The following is a 22,388-nucleotide window of genomic DNA, read 5'->3' as shown; positions in this document are numbered from 1 at the left end:
TTGTAGTATTCATATTTTTTGAGTGCGTAGCGCCCAGCATTTTTTTATTTCATGCATACATTATAAACGAAACCTGAAACTCTCTCTGTCGACACAATTTACATCGAATCATCTTATGTTTTACAGTTTTTCATTTACAACTAATAATTTACCCACGAAAACGGAAATTTTTAGGATCTTTTACAATTTTTGCCCATATGCGACACACCCTGTATATAGTTCAAACAATATACGAAATAGAACTGGTCCTCCCACGTTTCTTGGTATATAAATTTTTCCAACGGTTTTCGAGAAAATACTTGCTTTCTGAAGTCATGCAGTACATTGAAACAGTAAATGACGTCATCGCGTCATTGTCTGTAAATAATCGAAGAAATGCTCGGAATGAGAGTTGTAGTACAGGATATTCCACAGTTTCTAGCTCAGGAATTTTGACGATCGGTTTAATAGGTTTTAAGAAAATAATTTTTTTATTGAAATCAAAATAACCCAAAAAATGTTTTTCAAAATTAAAAAAAAAATACTTGGCGATAATTGATGGCGCCCAGATTCAATAGTTTATATGTGGGTGTGGATTTCGACCTCCGTGCTAAATTCGAAGTCGATAACTGCAAATTTAAGACACTCGTTACATTTCTTGATATAGCACGGAATATATTGAACACCCTGTACAATAGGTGAAAACCTTAAATACCAAATTTTTAGTTATTCATGTGAGCTATATGACTATGTGAAAGAAACTGGCAACTGAAACACAGCCTTCTAGTACATTTTTGAAAATTATAAAGAATAAAGATTTTCCGAACTTAATCGACCGGATCTTCTCATTCACACATTTTTTCGATCGGTTTTTGAGAATTGATTTTTTTCTCGGAAAACTGCAAACACGATTTTTATTATTTTTTTAAAATACTTCCCGGCCCCCCAACCCCACCCAATTTCAATAGGTTCCGTTAGGGATCTACGCAAAATTTCAATTCGATAGATTCAAATTTCGGACACTTATATGGACGCCGTTGTCTGATTGCGGCCATTTTTGATTTACCTATGTGTCTTACAGACTGTTTAAAAGGGGCGAAATTAAAATTCCGTAGGCGGAGAAACAGAGAACAGAAGACAGAGAACGTAGAACAGAAAAAAAAGTTTTTTTTCGACACTCTGACCCTAGGACCAACCATTGCCGAGAGAGTATATTTTCGAAAAAATTGATTTAATCGATTTTTCGAAAGTAATAATAATATTAATAATAACATTTTCCTATTCTAACTTGGCCCTATGCTAAACAAATGGGCTTATAAAAAGCAGAAAATTGAAATAGAAAAAAGAAAAACATACTCTGTAAAAGTGATGACCTGTGGTGTATTAAGCTACGCTGTTCATAGATATGAGAATGGGTGGTCATTAACATACAATGCAACAAGATTATTACCTAAAGTTTCGGAATTTAAGTTCAGGTAAAATTGTAATTGTAATTGTAATAGAAAATAATTTTAGGAGGCTTGAAAAAGATGAAACCGGTGTTAAATGTGGCAGAGCTACCTTATGGAAGTGTATTCAACATATGGGTTTTAGATTTAAAAAAAATTACAAAAGGCAAGTTTTAATGGAATCTTTTATAATTCGGAAATTGGCGACTGGAAAATCTAGAAAAAATTTGGATTTGCAGAGAACAACAAAGGGCAATTATTTACTTGGATGAAACCTGGTTCGACACTTGATACCCCGGAAAAGGGTTGGGTTGACTCAACTGACAAGTGTAAAGCAAACGCGCCATCAAAAAGAATAACTATTTTGGATGCTGGCTATAAAGATGATTGAATTCCAAAGGGACTTTCTCTATTTGCGAAAAATGTTAAAGATTCTTCTCTGGATTCCCTTGAAGACACCACCGCTGATTTATTTGAAAGTTGGTTTAAAAACAAACTAGTTCCAAACATTCCTCCTAATAGCGTAATTGTAATGGACAAAGTTATCACAGGTGACTAAAACCCCTTCCTCATGTGACACAAAAGCAACAATCCAAAACTACATGTATAATAACCACATTTATTTTCACGAAGATTATACCAACAAGCAATTAATTGAGGTTCTGCAAAGCTTGAACCTACAAAAGGAATACGTCTGTGATAATTATGCAAAAAATCTAGGGCATACAGTTTTAAGACTTCCACCTTACCACTGTACATTTAATCCCATTGAACATGTTTGGCACTAACTGAAATCTGCCATTCGTCGTAACAATATTTTTCCCCGTGTTAACTCCAATGTCCTCAAACTTATAGAAACCGAAGTTTTTAACATCCCGCCACAAAGTTGGGCAAATTCTGTTAAACATATAGAAAAAGCAGAACATCGTATATCCATATTGCAAATAATATAGCACAAATAATAATTAGAACAGGCGATGATAGCCATAGCGATAATGATATATTATGTCAATAATTTTAAGTAATTTAAGTAGGTAATAAAAATAATTTGTCATTTTATTTTAGATTTAAACATAAATACATACATAAATAAATAAATATTGTTTAGTATCTTTCCTAACAAAACCCCAAATAATTAAATCCTAAGGTACGGACCTGTTCGGCCATATTTCATCAGTTAGTCACTTTAATGATCGTTCACATTTTGCCGTGCTGTGTAATGGTGGTGATAATTGGTGTGCATGTCTTAAATTCAGATTATGAGTATCATGCCTAAATTTTATTTTTTGTAAAAAATATAGTCGACGTTTGGAGGCGATTATTATTTGGAAGAGTCTTGCTTCTTTCATAGTGGGCCACACAATTTCTTTTGCTTTTTTAATGACATTTACAAATCTTACAAAGCTCTGAAGAAGTCAACGGGATGATTTGCAATAGATCAACATTTATCAACAGGAATCCAGAATCGATTACCGTGGGAATTATATTAAAAAAAAAACGAAATAAATGATTTAAAAAACATTTTTGTAGGCGATATAAGTATTTCTTTCAGCATAGTCCGACATTTAGATTTACTTTATCGTTTACCGTTTTGTGGATTATCATATAAATTTGAACTTTAATTAAACTACTACTAAAAATTAGGTTTCGGTTAGTTTTGGTTAATATTTGATTCTTTTTTGCCCATACTGGAATACCGAATTAAAGTTATTTGTTAACAAATGAGTAGAGGTTTATCTAAAGTAAGGATATTTCTGCTGACATTCGCAGTTTTTAAATGTTTGTTGCCGTACAATATTATCGGGTTCTCTCTTCCTTCGTTTAATATACAATAATTTTAATATGTATAATGGCATTCGATATTTAAAAGTTGACTTAAATTTCGGTTTCAACTTACACATCACGTCCAGTCTGACTTCGATGCTGCTCGACTTCGTCGAATATGATTCGTGCACTGCGACGCATCGTAGCATACTTCCGTGATTGTCTTTAGATATCGTTTGTTCCAAAACTGAAACTGCCAACCAAGTTCTCGGGTTGTCCAACTCGGTAGTGTTTGTCTGACGCTTCGGAGTTATCTCGTGCTGGTCTGAAAAGAAATCGATCTTTTACATTCGCAGATAAAGTTGGCGTTGCAGTCAATTCTTGGCGTTTTATCAGTTCCGCAAATATTATTTTACACAGGGTGTAAATGACACCATATAATAAAATTTAATTGAGTGGGCTATTTAACTAAAATATTTGCAAATTGGTGTGCGGAAAATTAAGGGGTTCTATTTGATACGTGCTTCAGATTGCGAAACCATGTGGCAATGCTGTTGGAAAAATGTGATTTTAAACTAAAGTTTATATATATATATATATATATATATATATATATATATATATATATATATATATATATATAAGTGTTCGAAGTGTTTTCGGAACGCGAGCATTGAAGATGCCAAGTGAGATTTTGGCGAAACGTCTGCAGGATTCCAGTCGGATGCAAGATTTGCAGGATTCCAGTCGGATGCAGGATTCCAGTCGGAGTTCAACGAGCGAACGGATGATATCCCGGAATATAGTGTCATCATATATATATATATATATATATATATATATATATATATATATATATATATATATATATATATATATATATATATATATATATATATATATATATATATATATAATCTACCAGGACAAGATGTCAGGCCAAGACTGTATGTCTCACTCATTCTCTTATCTCTGGGTTATTGTGGCGTAGTGTCGTCAAGACGGATCGTAATAAATTTCAAAAATCTTGTTTAGTTTTGTTTTAGTTAACGTTAGCTTAGAAAAAAAAATATGCCATATATCCTGCTTAACACATATAATTTTAATAATAGGATTAAGGGTTCAAACATCCTCACAATGTGTTAATATATTGATAATGCTGTAATCATTTATAACTCTCTATCTATCAGACCATCGGTATCCTCGTTTAAAACGACTCTTCGCAAATACCTGTCAGATTGGAGCCAGAGTACAACTAGTTTAATTTTTTGGTTACATACTTACAAGCTGTGCATTGTAATCGTTTAAACAGTTATCTTTTGTTCTCAGTTAACAGCATTTCGAATCGAATCGAATGTTCCATATACATGTGGTTAAACAGAATAGCATTGCGTTGGATCTCACCACCTACTCACTTATTATTTTGTTATAAGATTTGATAAAATTGAAATAAAGGCATTATTTATTAATATATTAATTTAATGACTGAATCTCTTGATCGACGATCGAGAGCTTCATAAGTTCAAATATGAAAAAAATTGACTTATTATTTTTATTACTAACACCACAAAGGAATGCTAATTACTAATCAAATAAATTCATATCCCAAAAAATGATTTGTTAAACTATTGTTGTTAACAACAACGATGAGGGAAAAATTATACAAAATACAAGATAATTGCAAGAATATGCATTATGACAGCAAACAGTTACGAGGTTAGCGCTAAAATTTCCCGGCCTGACATAGATGCAACTCCAGTATTACTATAAAACTTTGTCTTCTTTTAAATATATATTTTAGTAGGCTGCGAAAAAAAAATTGAAGTCTTGCGTCAAATAGTTTTTTATTGACATCATTTTAAACAAGACGTGTCCGAAAAAATGTCGCAAATAACGCAAATTGAGTATAGAGTATAAAATTATTAAAGAAGTCAAAGTTCTTCTTCGTATTCTGTAATGAAAGAATGGGTAAAAAGTTTTCGACTCTGGCAGGAGTCCCTTGAAGATCATAAGAAGGTCATAACGGAAGATATTGTTGCCATTGTGAAAGAGGTGGTATTGAGTGATCGACGTTTAAACGTCAAGGAAATCTCAGAAATTACTAAGCTTTCTGATACAAGTGTCCGTCAAATCCTGCATGATCATTTAGGTATGCATAATGTTAGTGCTAGATGGGTTCCCAAAAACCTTTCGGCTATAAAAAAAAAACGCCGTGTCAAGTGTGCGCGGTCTTTTTTAGAACTCTGTGGGTCGGAACCGAAGCCTGTGATACAAACTATTGCGACGAGAAACTATGGTTCTCTATTATGACCCTCTATCGAAAAAAGAATCAATGCAGTGGCGTCGTAAGGATGAAGCACCTCTAAGAAAATTCAGAGTCTGCCAGTCAACAAAAAAGGTGATGACCACGATCTTTTGGGCTGTTGAAGGAATTCTTTTGATAGATTTTAAAGAAACTAACACTGTCAGCTGCCATTTTAGTGTGTGGGTTCCAATAAATAGATCATCCTCCCTATAGCCCAGATATGGCCCCTCCGACTATTATTTGTTTGGATATTTGAAAAAGGACCTACGTGGAAGGCGGTTTAACGTCGAAGTTGAGTTAAAAGAGGCTGTTTTAGTTCATTTTGCAGACAAACCAAAAGAATATTTTTTTAAAGGGATTGAGTGGTTAATAAAGAGATGTAATAAGTGTATTGAAGTTAAGGGGGATTATATTGAAAAATAATAAAAAATTGTTACCCTACTTTGTTTCTTTCATATTCAGGCCGGGAAATTTTGGCGCTGCCCTCGTATAACCAAGATTGTAGCATATTTTGTTCGATTTCTGAGTTCATTATATATGTCGTAGTCGTATTGTAAAATCAGTCATATTATAATATGCCTAGGCTTTTTCAATAACAATAATAAATAAAAATAATTAAATAATTGAGAATCGCACAATCTGACTGTATAATAATACGTCTGTTGCTGATTAGACTTATTCTCAAAATTCAAATGTGCGCGATTGCTTTGAATTCTGGCTGGTTATATTCGTTGTATTGTAATACGAACGAAGGCTTGTCAGGCGAATTGCCTGTTGTTGTTGAAATTAAGCATTTAATTGCTCTGTACAATATTCGTGAAAATTATTTCAATTGAAAATGAGTGGCGACTTGACAAAAAAACAATTATTATGAAGAACTAGAAAAGTTTTACAAAGGAGAGAAATTGTAGTAAAGAAAGGAATATTTCCATAACATCAAAACAGTGATATGTGATATATCTGAATATAGTTAGTTACAGTTACTTTTGGTTAGCTTGATCTGCAGGTCCTTCGCCAAAAAAAACCAAAAAATCCAAATAATGTCATAGGTGGCCCACAAATAAATAAATAACACTGAAGGCGGCATAATACTATCCTACGAACTAGAAGTACAATACAATGGAATGCGCGAATTTCGCAGCAGAAACTTGTTCGTTTTGGTTGGCAATATATTCTGATGATTCTGATGTAGAGGATGTGGACAAAAATATCTTAGGAACCATAGTAGATATCTCCAATGAAGTTTACCAAATTACCCATACATGAATTGTTAAATCGATGGTTTTAGAGGGATAAAATGACTGAAAATAAATAAGAACTAAAAGTTCATATTTTCACTAAATTATATATTATGACATGACAATTGTTTCGACAACACCGTGTCTTTATCATCATGATAAAGACACGGTGTTGTCGAAACAATTGTCGTGTCATAATATATAATTTCGTGAAAATCTGAACTTTTAGTTCTTATTTATTTTGATAAATGGATTTTCATCAAGTAAAAGCCACCTCAGTTCAATAAAATGGCTGATTGCTAAAGTAATGAAGTAATTAATATTCCAAAGAATAAAATAATTTGTTTAAGATTTTTTTAAAAATTCTGAAGACAAGGATTCAAAAAATGTTCTTGCAAACTAAGCAAATCACATTATTCTAAAAATAAATATCTATGTTTTAAAGTTTTAAAAGTTAAAAGTTTTAATGTTAAAAAGTTAAAGCTAAAACACACGGCATTTAATAATAAAAATAATAATAATCGACTTTATTCGAAGAATAAATATACAAACAAACAATTATTACAAATTATTACTTCCAAATCAGTGCGCTAATATCCCGTAAATGTTCGAAAAATTTTAATTTATATTAAATGTTGACAAGGCAGATAGTTTAAGGTATTCAGGAGGACTGTTTTCATTATGTGATTATTCATTTTTATTAATAATCTATTGTAATATGAAACTAATTTTTCAAAAGAAACTTTTTTGAAAACCTTCAATTTTGTATAGCGTATACCGTATCTCAAAATTTTTAACAATCTTTGATATATTTATAAATGATGTGACGTGCAGTGGCGATTCTAGTCGGAATTATAATTTTCAATAATTAATAATTTTTGTAGTTATTTTATAATTGCAACGGGTTTCGGAACTAAACAAATAATTGGAATGGGACATTACACGCATCGGTAATTTCGTAAACTAAAACAACATGATCGTCTAACAGACGAATCCGGAACGTATGCAGTAGGATTCGGATTCAAACTTTCGGTCGTCCTGTGGGATAATCGCTCATCTTTTATGCATAAAGCCCGTGCAAACCAAGCCCCGACAGGTGTCTCTACTTGAATGAATCGTTCGATCGGAACTTGTATTTTTAAAACCTGAATGGAATGTTTTATGCAATTATGTAAAACTTTAAGGCCGATTTGCATTTAATAAGGCCCCCTACGTTACGGAAAATTGCCGGGGGATAGAACAGGAGTGAAAGATTTGGTTCGATAAGGTGAAATAATTGAAACAAAATACCTGGTTGCGAGAAAATTGTGCACTGGCGCTGCATACAAATATACCAGCAAAATTATCGATTTGCGTAATATTTTCTTAAATTTTTATCGTAAACATTTTCTCTGTTTTATTTTCCATTTTTATTATTAATCTAGCCCAGACAAAAAGTTGTCTAGAAAAAGAGGTCTTAAGCGTTTTCATTTTTCTTTTAATTTGCAAGCCTCGTCTATCCTTGACACTTTACTTTTTTAATTCACTTCAATTTATTTATTACTGTACTTACCAATAATTTAGTACTGTACTACCAATAAAACTTTGATTTGACAGCATTTAAAAGATTAATTAGTATTGTGCCATCAGTTCATTAGCCACCTTGGTCGTTCCGACTATAAAAATCCATGAAAAATGCCAGCTAATATTTGTTTTAAAAAATTGTAGATAGCAAAAGTGAGGCAAAACAGAAAATGGTAAGAAAAATAAAATAAAAAATAATATATTTTTTTTAGTTTTCGTTAAATTCAGACGCCACGTAGGGATTCAGTAAACTTCGCCTTAATTTAATTTTTCCTATGTGTTATTTTTCCTTCTAATATTGTTATTATTTTCTCATTTTTAATTTTGGGTTTCTCTATTTAATTCTGTATTTATTTATTTATTTTTGACGAATAGAGACCATTTATTGACCGTTTTATTAAAATTTTATTTTAAAATTTTAAATTGTTTACCCCCTCACCGCCGTTTTCGTTTTCAACCAAAATATTTTAGTTTTTACCGAGGTTTTTACAGAACTCATAGTTTTAAAAAAACTATGTAAGATTTAATTCTACTGTGTTATAACTGATAAATGTTTAAGAAACTAGAAACTGGCAAAAGAAAAGGCAAAAGAAAAGCATGAATCGACCGAGTAAGTTCAAAAAATTTGTAGGAAAAATTTGTTGTGACTCTAAGAACTACATTTTAATTTAAATGTGTTAATATCGACTAGTCAAAATAAACAAAATGAAATTATTTAACAATAAAGGAATCAGATAAGAGAAAATACATTCTTAGAGGATTGTTGCTTTTGCGAATGTCTGTGGTGGATTTGATTAGAAAATGTCAGTGATTTAAAAAGATAAATTAGACTTTAATTTTCTGAATATTTTCTAAAATTCATTCTTACATTTGGAGTAAATCCAGTGAAAATAAGGCAATACTAGCCAAACTTTAGTTCACTTCACATTTTAGCTTGTGTAAGCATTACAGGGGTAATGCTCACTGACAGTTATAGCTCTTAGTGAGACCAAGTTGAGTCTCTTACTCTTTTCGCCATTCTTAGTGGTGCAAACCGAGACTCTCTCGGGGTCCCGTAGACTGCAAATAAATAATTTCCCTATGGGGCGAGAGAGGTCCTGTTGAAATTCTTAACAAAAGACATCGAGAACCTCTGGTAAAAATAAAATCAAATCGAACAGACTCTGCCTTGCCGGGCCCTTCAAAATCCATGGGACATATTATGTTATATTATGGAAGGAATGTTAGCTTCGTATCAATTTTCTGCATTTGAAATGTCCAAAACATTTCCCCAGAGTTTCCTCCTGTGTGCCTTCTCTCACGAGGCTGGCGACCAATATTGCAAAGTCTATTGTCGGTTTGATGAAGTAGTGTGTTACCACGGGTGTGTGTCCAGCCTCCGATGTTTCTGAGGCAAGATTTCTTTTTTCTGCCTATACTTCTCTTACCTTTAATTTTGCCTTCCAAGATTAGCGGCAATTGTTCATACTGGTCAAAGCGCATTATGTATCCAAGATAGTAAGTTTTTCTAATTTTAATGAGACCAGTCAGCGGATGGGAGTTCACTCTCATTAGAACTTCTTCTTGAGGTACAACTGATTCGAACCATTCTTCTGTACATCCACAGTTCAAACACGTTAAGTCTTTTCAAACCTTCTTGTTTTAATGTCCATGTTTCGCATGCGTACAGAAGAATCCGACCCTTGCGATCTCAATTCTTCTTCTGATTTCTCTTGAGTCGTCTAGATGGCTATTAATTTCTCTGCCCAGATATATGTAACTCTTAACATTTTAAAGAATTTCGGCATTGAGAATTTGTCTGCGTATTGACATTATCTTTGGTGCGTCCAAAAACCGTTGTTTTTGTTTTTGTGGTGTTTATCTCTAAATCCCATCTAACACTATCCTTGGTCAGTTTGTCCATCAATATTTGTAGGTGTTCTTCCGATTCGACCATAATGACAGTGTCGTCCTGATTTTATTGATGATTATGCCGTTAACTTTTGCGCCTTCTAGTCGGTCTTGCAGCAATGATCTAATCCGCGTATACGTTAAAAGACAGCCTTGGCGAACTCCTCACTCTATATTGATGTTACCCTTTTTCAGTCGAACACAACCTTGGTGGTTCTTGGATCTCTTGTAAAGTGTTCGTTAATTTTTGTTGTTTAATAATATCAAACGCTTTCTTATAGTCTACAAAATATACATACAACTTTTTTTGGACCTTCAGGTACCTCTCGGCGATTATGGAGAGAGCTAGGATAGCTTCCCTAGTACCAGTTTTCTTCACATTTATTTTTAATGCGATTACAAAATAATCATAATGATGATTTTTGCAGCGTGGCTCATATGTCATACATATAGCGCGATGATCTTCGCATTTGCGAGCTTTGCTTGAGCAACGCTTCGTACGTTGATTTAAGCCAATCTTGTAGGATTTTACGACTTCAATATATGTTGTTCATCACGTGCCTTGTTACTTTCGAAAAATCGATTCTTTTCGAGACTATACGCGCTCCTCACTAAACTTGAGATATTGATAACGGTGCATCGTACAGCGTACCCGTTGGTACAGATGGAACCAGTAACGAAAAGAAATTTTCCTCCTTTTTAATCGTCCACGGGGTGCATAAGATACGTGAAAATGGCTGCGTTCAAGCTTCGGCGTCCATCTTTTTTTTTTCGATTTTCGACTGTTTTTTTAAACTTTGTTATGCGACACGATGTGTCCGAAATTTGACGCCATCGACTTCAAATTTGGAAGGCAAATAACGTTTGATCTCCTAACGGAACCTGTTGAAATTGTGGGGGTTGGGGGTCAGGAAGTATTTTAAAAAAATTAAAAACTGCCTTTGCAAGGGACTAAGGAAAAGATCATTTCTCGAAAACTAACTAACTAAAACTGTTTATTTAACTGTTGTAATTCTTGAACGAGAACACGTGGAAGATTTGGCTGCATAAACATTTATTCTTGTGAAATGTGCAGACTGCGCCGCAAATGAAAAAAAAAAACTCAAAAAAGGGGTCCCCCTATTATATAAAATTGGCGATAACTAAATGACTGTGTTTCAGATATCTATTTCTATTACATGGCAATTAATCTCGCATACACAGCTAAAGCTTTTGAACTTAAGGTTTTCACCTATTGTACAGGATGTTCGCGAAATTCCGGGCAATATTAAAAAACGTAATAAGTGCTCTAAATTTGCAGCTACCGACTTTTTTGTTATTTTGACTTCCAGAAGAACATGTTTTTCTCCATAATCCAGTGCTATAACATTTATTTCAAGCATTTTTTCGATTATATACAGGGTTTTTAAATTATAGGCAAAAATCTAAAAGGCTTTGAAAATTGTTCTTTTCGAGAGTAAATTATTAACCGCAAATCAAAAACTGTAAAAAATATGGTTGATCGGTTCAAACAGTGTCATAGGCCGCATCAAGAGCTACAATGTTTGAATTTGCGGTGTTCGTCTAACGCATACGCTGTTCGAAATATTTGCAGAAAATCAAAATGAAAATCACCATTGCTCGCCCTCAATTTAGACGCCATAACGTCACTTACGACGTACTGCGAGGCTTCAGAAAACGGGTATTTTCTCGCGAACCGTTGATTCTATTGGAAACATTTATATACCAGGAGACGTGAGAGATCCAGGGATATCACCTCTATTTTGTACATTGTTTGCATTATATACACGGTGTGTCGTTTATGGGCAAAAATTGCTCGTTGAGCCATTTCTCTTTTACTTGTTTAATGTTAATTTCAATTATCTTAGTTAAGCCTCTATACTCTTCTTGGTTTTTGTTTTTACGACTTTCATCCATCAGTTGTAATGTTTGGTCTGTCATCCATGACTTTTTGTTCTTTAAAATTTCCTTGGGCATAAATTCTTCTCCTCCCTTAGAGTTTAATGACTCCTTTTTCAGTTTACTTTTTTAATACTAACGCTACGGCTACAGCTTCAATTAAGAAATTAATTGCTGCACGGGCAAGATCGGCGCTCAATTCTGGGTCGCTCGCGACATTTTATTTCCCTTTTCGGTCGCGAAACAATGGGTCGCTAATTAAACGGGTCGAAAAATTCACCCCGGTGTATAATAATAAAAAAAGGCGGAGCGAAAACGTAAAACAAACGGAATGAAATTCAATAAATCAAGCTGGTCCCCATTATATCCCCCGGAACGAATTGGGGGGCTAATGAAGTATTATTAATGACGTTGCCGGGAAAAAAAACCTTACTCGGGGTTCCTTATATAAAATCTTATACCTTTGTGAGTGGTTTCTTCGCCGCAGTCTCCCTCGTCCTCCCCACCGAATATTTGGAATATTATAAAGGAGGATTTTCTTTTTTTAGAGAGGAAAATTGAGCATTTATTTCATGGCCGCTTCGAACGTGTGAACTGTGGTGATTAAGAACGAATCCTTTATGCCTGTTCGTTGTTGAGGATAATCTGGATAAAATATTTCAAAGTTTTCTATTTATTATTTAGTACACTAGTTTTCAATTATAAATATCAAAAAAAATTGAAGAAACTAATTATTGACATTGGTGTGTCCTTTGTTGTGCTGGAAATGAAAAACATAAAATATAAAGCAAGTAGTAAAACTTTAATAGGATAAGAAGAACCATTATCGGTTGCCTCATTGTTGCGGTTAGATCAATCAGTTCGAAACGTTGGGTCGTAAATTTCAATTCCAGTTTAATTTACTATAGCTTACAGTCTACAGGCAAAAATGGTATTGAAGAGTACGAAAGAAGGGAAACGACGGCCCAAGATAAACAAGAAATTTAAATGGTTTTTCAGTAATTATTAATTAATATTTACTACCAGGCAAATTTGCGCATGCACAAACGAATGTATATTCATAGCTATTCTTAATTACTGTACAGTCATATTAACAATGTTACTCATAAATTATACCATAAAAATAAATAAATGCTGCAGTAAAAAATCGGCAATTTGTTATTCAATAAACAAAGTCTAATTTCTTTAAAAAAGTCATATGTTTAAAATTGCTCACTATATTTCTATATGATTGAACATAATTGTCAAGTTCTCATAGCTCTATCTAAGAACCTGAAAAGGAATGGCAAGACCGCCCCTGTTTCTGTTCACTATAAAAGTCTCTCACAGATTATTTCTGTTAGTGGCTTTCTGAAAATATGAAGGGAAGAGCGAAAATGTTTGCAGAAAATAAAAAATAATAATAATTCTTCTGAGCTGCAAAATATAGGTTTATTTTTATTATGTATTAATAACATAATAAAATAAATTTTGCTATCGAACTTTTTATTATACATAGCTCAGATTTAGTCGAAATTTTAAATTCGTCATCGGGTCAAACTCTATTGTGCAATAATATGCCAACATACTGAATTTTTGTTGGATCAGTTTTCAGTTATATGAATTCTTAATTATAATTAAAATCACTTACGGAAAATGATCGACACTGAGAAGATTTATTTAAAAATTTAAGAGTGTCCTTAGTAGCTTCAAATTATTTGTCCCACATTTCTTATTTTATTATTATAAAGTATGTTAGGTAAATGCTTTTGGCCATTACAAGAAGCGTAAAGCAATGGTTTCAGTAAGAAAACAACGTTTCCTGGTTCGGCGTGCCAGAGAGCGGTAGGGGGCACTTGAGGCCTGGGGCCGAAGATTATGCAGTGGATCTACGGTACCATGGTGGTGCCTATGCTCACGCATGGGGCAGTGGCATGGTGGCCGTGGACCAAAAGAGCGGGAGCAAGGCTAGTTCTTGACAAACTGCAGAGATTGGCTTGACTCTGCATAACGGGCGCCATGAGAACGGCGCCCACGAGGGCCCTAGAGTCTCTGGTGGGGTTGCCCTCTCTGGCGGATCGGGTGCAGATGGAGGCGGCCAGGACAGCTGTGAGGCTGGCGAGCTGCGGGCTCTGGAGGGAGGGAACCTTCAATCGGGGTCCGTACGACATTTTAGAGGGCTGTCGCGGGGATCGCGGGGTCATGGGCATACCGAGTGACGTCATGATCCCCGAGATGACCTTCTTTGACAAATTGACCTTTCTTTTTCCATCAAGGGAAGATTGGAGAGAAGGCAGAGTCGGCTCCTGGGATGGACTTGTCTGGTACACGGACGGGTCCAGAATGGGAGATCTGGCCGGAGCTGGAGCGTACTGCGAGACCACGGGATCAAGCTTGTCGGTTCCTCTGGGTCAGTACTGCACTATGTTTCAGGCAGAAATTTTCGCTTTATTGATGGCGGCCAGAGAGGTGCTTCGGCTCAACCACGGAAGCAGGAGAGTCTTCTTCTGCTCGAATAGTAGGGCTGCACTCATGGCGCTGAAGTCAGTGAGTACGCGCTCCTTGTTGATAAATGAGTGCAAAGGGGTACTGAGGAGGGTGGCTGAGGAGAGAAAGGTCACGTTGGTCTGGGTCCCGGGTCACACCGGTATCCGGGGCAATGAGGCAGCGGACGCCTTAGCAAGAGAGGGCTCCTGGCATAGGCATATAGGGCCAGAGCCCCGCTTGGGGATCGCCCCGTGTGTGAGCAGGGAGCTCTCGAAGCCTGGGCCAGAGACCGGGCCGCGGGGGGCTGGAGAATTGCTCCGGGAATGAGGCAGGCGAAGCTTATGATGGATGGGCCCGCCTTTCCTCGGACCAGGGAGTTGCTTAGACTGACCAGAAGGGAGTGTAGAGCACTAACAGGGGCCTACACAGGACATTGCAAGCTTAGGAGGCATCTTTGCTTGCTAGGCATTGGAGACGACCCGGAGTGTAGGTGGTGCACGGAAGGGGAGGAGACCCCGTATCATCTGCTCACCGAGTGCCCTGCCTTGCCATGGGCAAGATTGGGAGTATTCGGAACGGCCCTGATTTTTGCCTATAATTTAAAAACCCTGTATAAAATCGAAAAAATGCCTGAAATAAATGTTATGCACTGGTCTTCTGCGTTTGCCGGTTAAAGAATTTTGCCAATCGGATGAACGATTATGGAGGAAAACATATTTTTCTAGAAGCTAAAATTACCAAAAATTTGATTGCGCCCAATTTCAACCGTTTAAATGTGGACACGGACTTTTACTTCTCTGCTAAATTTGACGTTGATATCTGCAAATTTAGGACACTTAACACATTTCTCATTTAGCACGGAATATCGGGAACACCCTGTACAATAGGTGAAAACCTTAAATACAAAAGCGTTTTTGCTGTCTATGCGGGCTATATATAATATAAAAGAAAGTGAGATCTGAATCATAGCCTTTCAGTTATAACCAATTTTCAATAATAATTTTTCAGTTTTTTTGAATATTGTATGTATGTATATTTTTGAAAAATTTTCAGGAATAAAAATTTATAGAGCCGTATCTTCTGCTTTTTCTGCTTCGTGGAGGGTTAAAAAGGAGGCAGATTTTAATTTTGTAGCTCCAACGGTTCAAAAGTTATTCAGGAAAAACCAAAAGACGAGAACGGAGAACGGAGAACGGATAAACAGACAAAAAAAATATTTTTTTTTTTGGACGGTGATCCCATAGGACCCTACCGTTACCGAGATATAAAATTTTTATACGAGCGCAGATACTTTCGAAAAATTCCATTTTAATCGATTTTCGAAAGTAACAAGACAAACAAGTTTAAAGGATTTTTTCGTTTTAATATATACAAACTTTATTATGTTCCAAATAAACTAAAGTCAAACTCAAAACAACATAAATTAATGTATAAAAAATATTTAATAGGCACCTCCTTTAAGATAACATGACTGTTTTTTTTCTGTTGTATATAAAAAAAGCTATTCCATTGTTGGTGTGGCCCTTTTTTCCTACCTATCTAAAAATTTGCTCATGATTCACAATTCAATTACAACAAGGGGTCGATGATCACTAATTTCGTTTTGTAATAATTTTTGCACCATTTTTATATTCAGATATGCATATATTTCAAGTTATTTATTTATTTATTTTCCCAGTTTTCTTAAGACAAAATGTAGTTACGTAGTTTTCTTGCTAAGGCGAGGTTATCTAAGTGTTACTGTAGGGTTTATACATCACACTAAACCATAGTCATAATCGCTTTTTTCGTGTTTGTCAGTGGCGTTTGTTTCAACGTGTCATAAAAAGTTTCCTTTTAGGGTCGAATGCAGACAAAATACGACAATATCTCACAACTGATGCCGCCGAGTTGAGAGAGGCTTATTTCAATTGGTTGCAGACGCCGTTAACAGGTTTGCCTCTAAATCGAAAACGTTTGTTTTATTGCGATCGCGAATATTTCGATTGCAAGTTAGAAGGAGGAAGGCCTGTGTGTGTATTTTATTGACATTGTTACTGCTTACCCAGAAACCATTTCAGGATCGGAGGCGGATTGCCATAATGGGAAACGCACTTTATGATCGCCACTTCGCCGTGAAGTGTGGTGAGATTGTGGCCCGGCAGTATCTGAGTTCCGTTGAATTCTATCCGTGGTCTCTGAGGGGGGACTGAAACGAAAATAACGTTTTATATACTAACAGACCACACATAAATAATTTTATTGCTAGTGATTATGAGTTGTTTCTCTTTAGCATATGTTGTCTAAAGCTACATGCTTTTTTTTTCTCGAAATATTCGAATACTTGAATAAATGTTTCTCTATACCTTAAACAAAGTGCTGGAAAAGGCTCGCAACAAGTGCGGTAAACGGAATTTGACTCATGAGTTTATTTCACACGAGCGGAGCGAGTGTTTAATAAACGAGCGACTTAAAAAGTTTCCTGAACGTGTTGCATACTATACTTTTTCTACGACCGTTAGGTTTTGCTTGCATTTTGGCAAAATTGACAGAACTGACAAACGTCAATATTCAAAGGGTGGGAAATATCTCCGAAAACATCTTGTAGCTCCCAAACCCATGCGGTAAAATCCCGGAAATGTCCGAAGTGGCTCGGATTCGTGGGAAACGAAACTGACGCAGTAAAGTGACGCTTCCCGCACGCTAGATCGTTGTGTAATTAGTTGTTTTACAGACGGGAGTAGAAAAAAATAGTTACGACACGGAAAACAAAGCTTATTGGTTACCACTAGTCAAGTTGCAAGGCGCAGATTTTGATATAAGTTAGGTTATTTAAATAGCACTCATCGACATGTACTAGCAAACAAGTTTTTAGAGTTTTGGACGTTACAGTTTTGTTATGAATATCTGAAGTCTAATTATATTTAGTTAAAAACCTGAAACGTATCCCTAAAAGTCATGGTCCGATTGAACGCATTATGGCATTAAAATCGATTGTATTGGGAATCAATTAGTTTGGATTGTAATAGGAAATAACAACGGACATCAGATGTGGCGCCTGTCCGAGGACTTCCTATTAGACCGACTGACCCTTGACCGGGACTAATCCTTATGCATATCCATTAATACCCCAATTTGGCCCAAACAGTGAATTTGCATGCTAATATCCAGACGTAATTCTGTTACGATGTCACCGCCTATTGAGGAATTCATCGTCAAACCGTGTTAACGACGTTTTGTTGGTATTATTATGCATGTACAATTTAAGTTGTTTTATTTTGACGATCAACATATCACATTCATTAGTTTCAAATTAAATAAAAAAATGTAAAAATCTCATCGTCCTCTGCCGAAAGTTTATCGGCTAAAATGGTGTTGACTTTATTCCAGTATTTAAGTGAAATTTATGTTAGTGAGCTGGTAAGGTAACGCTGGTTAGCTGAACGGCAGCAAGAAAGGTGACAAAGATCCCGCCAATAAGTGCACAGACCGTGGTTCCTAATGTCAATTGTCAATCGGCAAGGATTGCAATGGCTATTAGAAGACTTGGTTCATCCAAAGACATGTTTTTATTGATCTGAATGACATAACCTCACACAATAATTCTTATTATTTTTTATGGTCGTTAGTGTGGGGTGACCGTCTTAATCAGACACCTATTAGAGATATGGAGGGGCCTATGCCGATAATGTAGGAACTTATCAAGCAACAACATTTTTTTTTCGAGAAAGCACATTCAACATGCGCATACGCGAAGTTTAAAATTTTATTCAATGGACTTCCGGCATTTAACAATCAATATGGCCGTTGACAGATCGTGAATAATTTGTGGATGTGGATGTTTTTTCGACAGTATTTTCTCAAAGTATGTCGTTAGGCAAAAAGTCGTTGAGTGTGTAGATATCGCAGTTTATAAAGAGAATGGCGCATAGTGCAGGTTAGTGCGTGAAATGTTGACGCATGCGCGAAGATTATCCTACGAAAATATATATGGTCAGAATTGACAAACCGCTAAATGCGGTGCAAATGATTTAGCAAAGATGTCAAGCTCAAGTTATAAGACAGTCTTTCACTTCCTCGAGTCCTCTTATTACGCAATCGTTTATAGTTGGCGCATTACCTTTATCGAATGACGTTACTTTTGATTATTTTTTGTTTAATTTATATCTTAATTTGTGAGAGACACTACAAATTTTTGAAAAAAAATCATTTTCGTGTCTTATAGCGGTCAATGCCGGTTTTGGTTATATGTCTTTCAGAATATATCCTTCAAAATTAACCTTTATAAACTTCCGCAAGATGCCGCGAAGATATTATGAGATATGAAGATATATCTTCCCGTTTTTAAATGGAAAACATCCAGCTAGTTGATAATGTAATTGAACGAGCTTCAAATGCAACGCAACTTAGCCATACAACAATCATAAATATCAATGTATGCGTTTAGGTTAGGGATCATTACTAAAATATATATAATCTAAGAAATAAGTTATTTGAAACGTCGTTTCAGAAAGGTAATACGCCAGCTGTAGCAGCAAGCTGGAACTAATAAGAATAAGGATAGCCTTCAAGTGCTTCAAACCTGATATAAGTTACTGGTATGGACTGCGCAAGTTTGATCACGTAACTGAAGAATTCTTGCTTTTTTTAGATATTTTATTATGAGAATGAATTTTGTTGTAAATGTTTTAAATAACGCTATCATTGATTTGTTTATTGTATTAATGAGAACAAAATAAATGTGTCGAAACTTTTATGCGGCATTGTACCTGTTAAACAGCAAACGTTAACAGACTTGTAGTACGCAAAAGTAAACATGCACGAAAATAATGCGATCGTGCACCGCGCAAAATGCTAATCGATTTGTTTACGCGGTGATTGTTAAACGGCCGTAAATCTACCCCACCCCGCCTTCCCCGGCTAGGCCATTTGTTGACAGGAGAGTAGCGAAGAATTAATTCGATTAGTCGACTGGAAATTAGTTATTGCGGCCCACGTCATACGCTCCGGAACTCAAATATTACAGCGCTATCGCCCCCCGTGTATGATAAACGTATACTATCAATTTTCATAATCGGATTTCGTGCATTTATTTTATTTATTTTTTTTTTTTTTTGGTAAATCGTTCTGGCGGAAGCCTTCCAACCCGGTACACCGCGAACCCGAAAATATAAAACGTACTTGCTTAAGGAAAAGTGAAATCTGCCGCTTTGGCAACATCGCGCAGCCTTTGGAATATAGACATTGACCGTAGAAGACGGTCCAGATCTATTGTTGGCTTTTGCAGACGATGTAGTTTTGATTGGGAAAAGCAGAAAGCAAATTAGGCAATGAGGAAATGTAAACAAAATTAAATACCATACCATAGAATTGGTCAGAATATTAAACTACCATTTAGAAATACTCAGAGCAACAACAACAATATATGACAGGAATAGATCACAAGAAATAAATACCCAAATTGACGCAAAAACAGATTATAAGGTCGTACAGGACCTTATAAGATCAAGAAAACGCAGTAGGAACAGAGAGGATAAAAATGAACAAAGGTCTGGAAGACCTTTTAGAAATCACTTATATCGTAAGCGTAAGTATATTCTAATGGGCAAGCCGAGTTAGAAAACTTTAAGCATTGATCACTGAATGGAGGTTGCGAGAAACACCAATAGATGGAGGCGTGTTAACAGGTCAGCTAAAACCCCCACAGGGTTGTCGATGTAAATAAATAACTGGGTAAAACTTGGTGGATGGTTTATCCATCATCTTTGATATTTATTTAAATTACAACATCATTTGGCAGTAATAAGATGCCAGCAATAGCACAAGGTCAAATGAAATCAATCGATCAACTCCCAAATGTGCTAATTTCTCTGTCAGTTCTCACCAGTCCCATAAATCGCATAAAACAATTGAACGGACATGCGCTTTGAATGTTGTCGAAGAAATGTTTGTGGTATGAGGATGGAACTTAATATCTCTCTCGGTTCTCTAGATACTTTTAATTGACCATCGAGTTTGAAATGCCCTTTATTATCGTCGACATTAATCGTGAAACTATGTTTGCAGTTCTTGACACTACCTAATTCTGTCCCACACGCTTCAAAAATCATCCATTTTTTTAAGAGTCGTTAACATAATCTAGGGTATTTTATGGTCGAAGCACCGTTGCTTTTATGGAAGTCGTTTAAGTTAAAACCAAATATCACGGAAAATACTGTATCCTCGGCCGCCTTAAAATAAAGACCAGGCGCTGAGGTGCGGTCGAGGGGGCATTTAACATGTAAATTTCCTGTCATTCCCGAAATCCAATCCTAATCAGATTCGAGATAGGCGCGTAAGTGGCGTTTTTAAGTAGCCAATTAGGTCAACAAGCCAGAGGGGCGGCGATTACCAGCCGCTGGCATGCGATCCGACGGAAGTTGTTCTAAAATCGGCAACAACTTGGAATTAATTAAGCCTTGCGGCGGTTTAACGAGGGAAATTGCGATTTTTTTTTCGAAAGTATAGTAAAAGCGACAAGTACAAATTGATTCTTACCTGTTCAGGTTCACGTGCTGGCGTTACTTTGGTAGTGATTTACGATTGCAGTTTTCTTCTCGACCCGCTGGAATAGATTGAGGCGTATACCTTTGCGTGAGGGAGATTCCCATGAAATAATATTAATGTAAAGCTGAATTCTTTAAGGGGATGAGTTTTTTACACAACAATATCATGAATTTAAAATTAAGCTTCAACAACTGGACCGCCAAATCCGTTTTCAGTTTTCATCAGCGAATACTACACCTAAACTCTGCTGTTGAATATGCGAGATGAGAGAACAACGGATCCTTCAATTGTTCAGGGGGGGCCCAGGACAGTACAAATTTTTTAAAATTTCTCTATAACTTTTCTATTCAAAAAAATTTTTTTTTGCTACCCTAGGTTTTCCCTCCTAAAATTTAAAAAAACTGTAAATTTTTTGAATAAAAATTCTATTTTAAAAAAAGACAAATGTCCGACCTATAGAATTTGCCTAATGACAATTAAATAGAAATCATATAGAAACCTTAAAATTTTTGTTTAAAATTTAAATTGCCCCCATGGAAAATTCTATATCGTCAAACCTTTTTAATAATTTTTTTTTTCAATTTTTTTTGAATTTTTGTAAGGGAGGGGCGTCAAGAACACTAAAATTTCCAAAAATCCAAAATTTTCGAACTTTCAAATATTTAAATCAAATTTACCTTTAAATTGAATTTTCTACCCTTTTTTTTTAATTTTTTTATTTACAGACTCATTAATTATACTCCTTCGAGTTATTCCTCTATACTTCATTTTTTGCATAAGTTTAGAGACTTTGTGCAGTATAATGAAAGGAACTAAGACACTCGACACGAAGACTGACCTTTCTTCCGAACCCTAGAACTTTAGACCTTTCTTCCGAACCAATCGATTTGATACAAATGACAAAAAATAGCTATTTTTAGTTAATTGTATCATAAAGCTCGCACATTTGTATTTTAGAACGGGACAATACTGGCACATAGCCATCTTATTTCAGTTCTGCTAGAGAGAGTTAGAGTCACTATTGAATTTCTCGCCTTTTTGACGATCTTACGCGCAAAACCGGCACATAACCCAGTGTCTGTGATCGCCGCAGAGTACGGACTTTGGTAAAAAGCGCAAAGAACACGGGAACTTCTTATAAAGTCATAAAAATGAGTTACGATGATTTGAAAAAACTAGTAACTCAAACTTCTTTTAACTTTCATTGGGAAGTTCAGGCGATACTGTTAAAATAAATGACGCTTGTGTTTTCACAGTAGAAAAAGACACTCCTCACAGATTTTATATAAAACATCTTTGAGTGAAACTGAC

The 22,388-nt window shown here is 35.5% G+C and overlaps 1 protein-coding gene across 4 annotated transcripts in view; it reads right to left on the bottom strand.

Moving 5' to 3' along the window:
* LOC132698043 (hemicentin-2) overlaps positions 1–22,388 on the bottom strand; it is a 456,593-nt gene that overhangs the window by 54,428 nt on the left and 379,777 nt on the right. For all 4 annotated transcript variants that reach the window (XM_060663877.1, XM_060663878.1, XM_060663880.1 and 1 more), the window contains exons 4-5: positions 16,597–16,740; positions 3,325–3,516 (exon numbers count right to left, since the gene is read on the bottom strand). In XM_060663877.1, the coding sequence (XP_060519860.1) occupies positions 3,325–3,516; positions 16,597–16,740 (336 nt within the window). The remainder of the gene's footprint in view (positions 1–3,324; positions 3,517–16,596; positions 16,741–22,388) is intronic.

This window comes from Cylas formicarius, unplaced genomic scaffold (genome assembly GCF_029955315.1).
Source record: "Cylas formicarius isolate icCylForm1 unplaced genomic scaffold, icCylForm1.1 PGA_scaffold_2__14_contigs__length_35257938, whole genome shotgun sequence".
NCBI classification, from domain to species: Eukaryota; Metazoa; Arthropoda; class Insecta; order Coleoptera; family Brentidae; genus Cylas; species Cylas formicarius.
This window is presented reverse-complemented; position numbering and strand designations above follow the sequence as displayed.